The sequence below is a fragment of the Apium graveolens genome, chromosome 10 (assembly GCF_009905375.1).
Source record: "Apium graveolens cultivar Ventura chromosome 10, ASM990537v1, whole genome shotgun sequence".
Lineage (NCBI taxonomy): Eukaryota > Viridiplantae > Streptophyta > Magnoliopsida > Apiales > Apiaceae > Apium > Apium graveolens.
The window spans coordinates 152,718,760-152,728,330 of record NC_133656.1 but is presented as its reverse complement, the minus strand read 5'-3'; the positions used below and the strand labels follow the sequence as shown (position 1 = coordinate 152,728,330).

Sequence of the window (9,571 nt, the reverse complement as noted above, 5' to 3'; positions counted from 1 at the left end):
TATCCCCTGACCTTTCGGCCCCAATCTGGATACTACCTGTGAATTTGTCCACAGCCTTTCATGGATCTCGTACTACGCCAATTAATGATTACTCTTCATTTTAATATTATATGATCTTGATCTTGAGGAGCTCCGTTCAATAGTTTACTATCAATTTCTTATGACCCTTGTATTGCTCGATTAGTGATGCGGGTGGCGGATATAGATTCGGAATTTTATAGGAGCATCACGAACTTAAGTAATTATGTTACATGTCAGTGGTCTATATTTAATTTTTTTTATCAGTTTCACTAAATTTTTCAAAATTTTCTAATATCTAAGTGCTAAAAATTAGTATGTCAATTATTTAATTTATAATTTATGATCATATGATTATAAATAAAACTAGATACGACTCAAATGATATAATATTTACTAACATTACAAGAAATTTAAACTTTTTTAGTGAGATATTTCATAAAATACATATATTTATATCTTTAAATTTTAATAAAAACCGCTGATTTTGTATTATGTATGGGCACGTGTCCCCGTACAGAATCCCGCCCCCGAGTAATGCAATACAAGGATCGTTCATGTGTGTTTATAATTTGTAGATTAAACTTTGCGACGAAGCTTTATTTGCAAAGAAAAATGATGATGAACAGGAGCCGAAAGGTACAATGCTAAAGTTGTTCATCAAACTGGCATTTCATATATAGATATTGAAGCAGTAAATCAAATGATAATGCAATTGTAAACAATGATAAACTTTACACATATGATATAAAATATCAAGAAGATAAATGGATCATCCGAAATTAAACAAAATAAAGTACCAATCTATACAATCACAAGACAATTGTAATTACATCGATAATGGATTCTCTAAATTTGATCACGAATGAACAATTATGTGTACCTCAATCAATCCTCAAAAGAGATTACATACATATATTCAAATACGCCTATAATAAAAACCAGCCAATTAACTACGTCTCGATAATTTATTCGAGATCTGAGTCAAGGACTGAAGATTACACTTAACAATGGTATCAACAAACACACATGTTTCTTCTTTGGTATTACCTGGTGGTATATCAACAACATATGATTCCACAACCACCGTTCCGTTACCCACCGGTGCTTGATGTAACGTCGTCACGGATCGATAATTCGCAAGCCTATGATCACCACCAACAACACTAAAACTAATAACATGTTGTTCTTCATCAAGAATCTCGAGCCTTTCGGTGCTACTAGCTGCCGGGAGGCCCGAGATGACGTGGACTTGCCTTAGGGACCCTACTTTTCCATCTCCAACCAGGAGGTGACAGCTCTTGACGAAGTGTTTGTATGCTTGGGGGTTGTCGAAACGTCGAATAACGGACCAAACGGAGGAGACCGGGGCGGAGATTTGTTGGATAACGGAAGAGCAACACTGGTTAGGGCCCACTTGGTGAGTGTGGTACATGGCTACCGAGTCCGGGACTTGGGTGGTGCATGGTAGAGGGTTGCGCCGTTGAGATTGTTTGATAGTCGTCGTAGTAGTAGCAGTGGTAGTCGTAGCAGGGTTGATTCTTTGCAGTACTATAGATGAAGATCTTTGTGTATTGGAATGCATTTTGCGTGTGTGTTTTAGAAAGAAAGGAAGTGTGCAAGAGAAATTTAGGTTTAGTGGAGGGGGGGGGGGGGGGGGATGCAAGAGTGTTATATATTGTGAGTTATGTAATAGTTTAAAGATGGTGGACAAGAGGGGAGGGGGATGTAAAATATATGCTTTGAATATGTAAAAAGAAAGAAAGGAGGGGATGGTGGAGGGAGGAGACAAGGAGGGGTTGGTTGGGGTTTTGGATCTCTTGTAACTTTGAAGATGAAGATGATGGGGTTCCTATGGGAATTCATGTGACCTTCATAAAATACTTCCCCAACTTGGTTTCTCCTAATTTACCACAACACCCCCTTACACTTGCAAATTATAAATTATAGTGTATAACATTGAGATTACCCCAAGGCCCAAGCTAGTCTTGTCTCTTGTATTTAGGGTTTGGGTTAAAACTTGTTTAGTAAGTACAATTTCATGCACATGAAAAACAATTAAATTTAAAATTATGCTTGTGTCATTTTCAACACAAAAAATTACTGTCACATAATTTATAAATTCTGTGAATTAAATTTAATTAACTTAAAAAATAATGCTTATTAGAATAAAAAAATGCTTAAAATTTAGAGATTTTTTGAAAAATATTTTTTTGGAGTTTGTCTAATACAAAAATATGACTTTTTTAAATTTTATTTGCAAAAATATGATTTTACAACCACCAGATGAAATTTGATGCAACCATAAACACAATAAAAAATCAGTTATTTTTCACTAAATATTACAAAGAATTGTATATGTGGTAATTTTTTATTTCAAACCTTATTTTTGCAATTTTTTTCAAACTAAAGATAATAAAATCAAAAAAAAAACTTTTAAACTTTATTAAATTTAAATAAGATAATGTACATTGAGTAGATTAAGTTCGAGAAGTTAGAAAATTTTAAAAAGTAGATGTAAACTTATAAAGAAAGGCATGTTGTAAAAATAAGGGGGAAATTTAATATTTAAAGTTAGAAGGTTTTAAAGAGAAGAGGGTATTATAGTAAATTCAAACAATGGAATCTATCTTTCCACTTGACTCCAAATAATTAAAGAAGCAAATAGGCAACTGCCCAAAAATTTAAAAAGAAAGATGCAAATGGAAAGGGCTGCTTCAATTTTCTAGATAAATTAAAAGTATACAAGAGGGAAATTTTAAATAAAATAAATAGTTTCCCTTGTTCTTTAATCTTCAATTTTAAAAATGCAATATAAAAGATTTAATAATTGCCTTTAACATTCGGGGAGAAATTGAATAGATATACAGGATAAGGCTTCTGCCATGCCCTCTGTACACGCCCAAGTTCATTAATAGTAAAGCAATCTGACAAATTTATTTTCCATGGACATCGTGTAGCTTCCACTGTCTTCTATCCTTTTGCTCTTTTTAATATCCCCCACTTGCAGTGTTTATCTTTTCTATATATAATAGAAAATAAGGGAATAATTGAAAAGACTAAACTACCCTTATTTTTAATATGTATATAAAATATGTGTTTTGTGGGAATTGAACTCGAGATAGTACTTTTTATTATATTATGTAAGTATGCTAAATTAATATTTTATTTAACTTTAAATATAGTTATTTGAATTCCGTAAAAAAAAGACAGTTACTTTAATATTTGTACAGTTAATTTTAAAGAATTAAATTCCGGATACAAAATTAGACATAGTACATAAATGAACTATTACCTTATTTATTAATTTTTTTAGTTTGAAAATTTATCTAATATTTTTAACATATTTTATTATTATAAAAATTAATTAAAGTATACATGTATAAATTTTAAAGAAAATATTGAAAATAGAATCGCTTATATATAAATAATATATAATGGTATTACATATTTAGATGAGTACGAATTATAATAAGTCAAAACATTTTATTTTATTCTAATTTGAAATTAGAACTTGGCCCATTCTTCAAAAAATGCTCGAAATTTGACTGAATGACCCGACCGAAAAACATCGTCACATTCTACTTTTAGTAAATTTAAATTACAAGTTCGGCGAGAATATCTTACCAATAATGTGAATTTTTTTTTAATATCTTATGTTAATATAAATTAATGTGTTTGAGGTGTTTATAAGATCAAGTCAATTGATTTTTTATATTAAAATTACTAACTTCACTTGTAGCGATTTTAAAAATATTCGAAATTTGATATGAGATCTCATGAGATTTTTTAAAACTACGATTATATATTAAATTGATTTATTTTTTATTTTTCACTTTAAAAAAAACTAGCTTTTTAAAAAGAATTCTTTTAGATAAATGATATTCATTGATTAAGATAATATTGTACAAATATTTTGAATTATTTATATATTTTGAATTATTTAAATAAAAGTTATATCTATACTATATTGTATATTTTGATTCAATATATTTTATACTATTTAAATAAAATATATATATTGTTCAATTATCTGAATGAATTAACCAATTCAACTCATATTTATAAAACTTTATCAAATTGAAAAATATTTAATTTTATAAGAATAGTATACAATGTTATCAAATTATTATATGAATAAATATTAGAGTAGTAATGAAAGGAACTTAAAAACGGTTTAAATAATGATATAATTATAATTTTTCCTTCGAATCCTTGAAAAAAAATCATGAATATCAATAATAAGTCTTTATAATATAAAATTTATTTTTATGTTACAACCATGATTAATGCTCAATTGCGTAAAAACTAGATATAGATTGTTTGTCCGTGATAATATGAATACCATATATAGATTATTGCAATTTATTTATTACATAATTTCAATTTTTGAATAATTATAAATGCATGTTATTTAAGTAATCATTTGTCTCACTAGATGTTAATAGTGATTATATATATATATATATATCAGATATTTAGCATATAAATAATTGAAACCATCGTAATTTACCAAGAAATGTAACATACGACAATTTACATGTTGACACACACATATAACTTAATGTTACTTTGGTAACCTTAGTGTAAATAAAAAACTAACATTTTTTCCATGCATACATACGGTGAATTTCAAAAACTAACATTTTTCATTAAAATCAACTTTTATATTGACAATAATGTAAATTTTACATTATTGTATATTATGATTGCAAGTCATCCTGACTTCAATTATGTATTTTTTATCTTTTTAAATTGAGTAAGTTAACTGTAAGTTATTAGTGAACTAAGTAATAATATAGACCAATATATATAATTTATTTAAATAAAATTCAAAATTATGGGTTAACTCGGTATTCAACATAAATGTTATTTTTTAACTTTTTATTTGTAAACATATTAACGGCATTCTACAGATTAAGTATAATCGTTTCATTTTAAACATGCACTGACTACCCTATTTATATTCATTCATTAAATACAAATTATACAAAACAAACAATAATATATATATATATATTGCTTAATGAGTTATATTTGAAACGTTGTGTAATTTGGTATTGTCTTTTATGAAAATAATACACATTGATAAACAATCAACTTGTATTTGATATACGTTAGATATTGTACAACATTTACAAATATGAAAACAATTAAGAACATTATAATTGCATGATGCATAAAAAAAATTTAGAAAATGACACGTGCCTCGCACGGGTTATAAGGGTTATTATGCTAATCTCTTATATATATAACTAGTATATAACCCGTACGATGCACGGTCGTTTTAATCGTTATATATTATAAATTATAATTTTGATAATATGTTATTTGTAGGATTCGATCTTAGATTACTTAACTAATAATTTTTAAAATTATATCTAATTTGATTTGACAGCTCTAGATTGAGCGATCAAGGACCAACAACAAAACTTTCACTATTTCGTCTTTGATATAATAATATAGACAATTGATGGACTGATTAAGGCGTCTGAGACAATTGATAGGTGAGATAGAATTCCTCGATTGCGGCTGCGGGTGTTTATTTTTCTGTTCAAAATATAAAGTTATATTTTAAATTTAGGTGTCTTGTTTTAAATATAATATAGGAATATAATATAAATGTTCTATTTTAAATATAATAGAATTGATAGTCGAGTAATTTTAGGTGTATTATTTTAAATATAGTATAAAAATATAATATAAGTGTCATATTTTAAATATAATAGAACGACCAACAACCAGCAACCAAACTTAAATATAAACTTAAATATAATATAGGAATATAATATAAGTGTCCTATTTTAAATATTATAGAATTGATAGGCGAGTAATTTTAGGTGTTTTATTTTAAATATAATATAGAATATAATGTCATATTTTAAAAATAATAGAACCACCAACAACTAACAACCAGTGTTTCATTTTTAATATAATAGTATAGATTGTAAGCGATTTAATTATATCTAAGCAAGCAACCTATGTAAGTAATTTTTAGTGATTACACTTAATTTTATAGGTTGGTGGATATAAATTTGTCGATGTAAACAATAATGAGAACTGTGATGGAATTGGAGTTGTACTTAAATTTGGTGACGATTAGTAATTTTATACCCATAATGTCCTATATATTTTTACATTTATCAATTTAATGGGATATATAAAAGTCGATTTCAATGTTAATATTATATTAATAAGGGTAGCTAAGTAATTTCAGTAAGTACCGACCGACCGACTACCAAACTTTTAGTGTTTCGTCTATTATAATATAGTATAGATAGATAGGAGAACAAGAGGATAATTTGATAAGATTAAAAAGTCCCATTGAAAAGACTAAAATTTAATATTTATATAAAAAATGTGGTTTGTGGGTATCGAACCCAAATTATTTCATTCACATATACAATCGCATACCACTACACCATATTGTCACATGTGTTTTTTATCATACACATAATATGTAAGTGTGCTAAATGAATATTTTATTTAAATTTAAAGGTAGTTACTTGAATTCCAAAAAAATGGATCGTTAATTGAATATTTGAACAGTTAATTTTAAAAAATTTAATTCCAGATATAAAGTTAGGCATATTACATAAATGAATTATTATCTTATTTATTAATCATTTTTCAGTTTGAAAATATATCTTATATATTTTTAACATATTTTTTATTATAAAAAGTAATTAAAATGCACATATATAATTTTTTTAAAAAAATATTGAAAATAGAATCGCTTATATGTAAATAATCTATATTATTATTACATATTTAGATAAGTTTGAATTAGAATGAGTCAATGCATTTTAGTTTATTTCGAATTTGAAATCAAAACTTGGCTTATTGTTAAAAAAACACTCAAAATTTGACTACATGACCCGGCCGAAAAACATCGTCACATTCTACGTTTAGTAAATTTAAATTACAATCTCGCAGAGAATGTCTTATCAATAATGTGAAATATTTTAATAGCTTATCATAATATAAATTAATGTATTTGAGGTTTTGATAGGATCTAGTCAATTGATTATTTGTATTAAAATTACTAAATTCAATGGTAGCGTAATTATTTTTGGGAGTTGTACCGGTTTTAAAAATATCGAAATTTGATATAAGATCTCACGAGATTTGTTAAAACTACGATGATATATTAAATATATTTATTTTTCATTTTTCACTTGAAAAAACTAGCCTTTTAAAAAGAATTCTTTTAGATAATTAATATTCATTGATCAAAAAAATATTGAACAAATATTTTAAATTATACAAATAAAAGTTATATATTTACTATATTGTAGCATTTGACTTAAGGGAATTTACCAAAATACTATTTTTATGAAAATGTTTGTAAAAATACGGAGAAATTGCATATGTGGTTGCATATGAGGTTGAACGGTTGCATATGTGGTTGCATATGAGATTGATCCGTATTTTGCAAATATTTTCTGCAACTTGGGTATTTATACTTGTTAGGAATATGTGTATTAAGTTTGATGATAAGTTAACCAAAACACTTAAGTAGAAATCTAGTATTTGTAGGCTCAACGGATAAGACCATTCTGGCTATCCGTTGATGGAGTAGCTTTACTTAGAAATAAGTTTAGTATTGTAGCACATTTCAGTTTCTGTATTTAAGTTATAATTATTAGATGTTGTGGGAAATTATAAGCCATGTTGACTACTAGTGGATATGCAAATAGGAGGGCTAATTGTAAATATTTCATGCCTTGTAATTTTGTATAAATGAAGTAGTATCAACTGATAAATTAAAGGCCTTCAACGGATGAGAAACAAAGTTTCAACGGATGTCTCTAAAGCTTCAATGGATAACATCCATCAACGGATGAGTGCATCAACGGATAAAGCTTCAACTGCTAATGCATCAACGGATAAAGCCATCAATGAATGAAAGCTTCAACGGATGCTCAGTTCAATAGCAGTTGACAGTGGCAATTCATAAGCTGACAGAGGCACATGGGTTGACAGAGACAATTGGAATGTGGTAGCCTCTTGGAATCAGGAAAATGCAGCATTTCCATTCTGGTGCAAACAAGGAAGTATTCAAAGATTCACAGATTATCCTAGATTGTATTGGATAGAGAAATGAAGAAGAAACATGTGAAGAACCGCTTTAATTGTATTTGTACTTTTATCTTCACTTATAAACTTGGTGATATATAAACCAAGTTGCAGCTAGTAATTAGAGTGTGAATTTTTCCAGAGCTGTTTAGAAAAATCCAGAGAGAAAATCATCTAGTTTGTACTAGGATGCAGTTGTGATCAACTCTATGAATCACAAATTTTCTGTAATACACATCTCTGGTGGAACAACAAATCCACCAGAAAAGTTTTTTGAAGCCTTTGTGTTCTTTACATTTGTGTCTTGAATATATATATGTCAGCACCTGCTCAAAGCAATTCACACACAACTGTTCATCAAAACACTTGGCCATTGAAACTGCTCAAAACTTGAAAAAGTTTTGGGATTTACATTTAAACCCCCTTCTGTAAATCTCATTGTTAGTTCCTTGGGAATAACAATTGGTATCAGAGCAAGCTCTTAACTTACAAAGAGTTTAAAGATCTATTCTACTAACATCATGAGTAAGAAGGATATTGGTGTAAAGATTCCAATCCTGGATTGAGATAATTATCATCACTGGAAAATGAAGATGCATCTACATCTTCTCTCTCAAGATGAAAGCTACATCAACTGCATTGAAAATGGTCCTCACATCCCTCACAAGGTGGCCACAGCTGCAACTGCCACAATTGCTGTTGGATAGTCTATTCCCAAGCCAAAAGCAGAATGGACTGATGAAGATATTGAAGAGGTTCACAAGGACAAGAAAGCCATGAACATTCTGTTTAATGGCCTAGATCAAGATATGTTTGATAATGTCATTAACAGCCAAACTGCTAAGGAAATTTGGGATACTGTGCAACTTATCTGTGAAGGTACTGAACAAGTTAGAGAAAACAAAATGCAGCTTCTCATTCAACCATATGAATACTTTCATTTTGAAGAAGGAGAATCACTGAATGATACCTTCAATAGATTTCAGAAACTGTTGAATGGATTGAAGCTGTATGGAAGAGTATACCAAGTCAAGGATTCCAACTTAAAATTTCTGAGGTCTCTACCAAAGGAATGGAAGTCTATGACTGTTTCACTAAGGAATTCTCATGATTATAAAGACTTCACACTTGAAAGATTATATGGAATTTTGAAGACCTATGAACTTGAGATGGAGCAAGATGAGCTGTTGGAAAAGGGAAAGAGAAAAGGTGGATCAGTTACACTTGTAGCTGACAATGAGAAGACTGAAGCCAGGAATGAAGAAAAGACAATGCCAAGTCTCAAAATTGGGACAAGCAAATCAGAATCAAGCAAGGGAAAGGAGCAAGTAACTGAGGTTGAAGATAGCTCCAGTCAAGATGACTCTGATGATGTTGATGAACATCTGGCTTTTCTGTCCAGGAGGTTTGTAAAGATGAAATTCAAGAAAAATGCTAGATTCACTAAGTCAAACAAGAACATGGTGGACAAATC

General features: G+C 28.7%; 1 protein-coding gene across 1 annotated transcript; it reads right to left on the bottom strand.

Annotated features, from left to right (window-relative positions):
• Positions 1–766: 766 nt before the first annotated feature.
• Positions 767–1,930, bottom strand: LOC141689085 (abscisic acid receptor PYL4-like). Its single transcript, XM_074493261.1, has one exon. The coding sequence runs from the start codon at positions 1,601–1,603 to the stop codon at positions 968–970; it is 636 nt and encodes a 211-aa protein (XP_074349362.1). The 5' UTR covers positions 1,604–1,930; the 3' UTR covers positions 767–967.
• Positions 1,931–9,571: the final 7,641 nt, after the last annotated feature.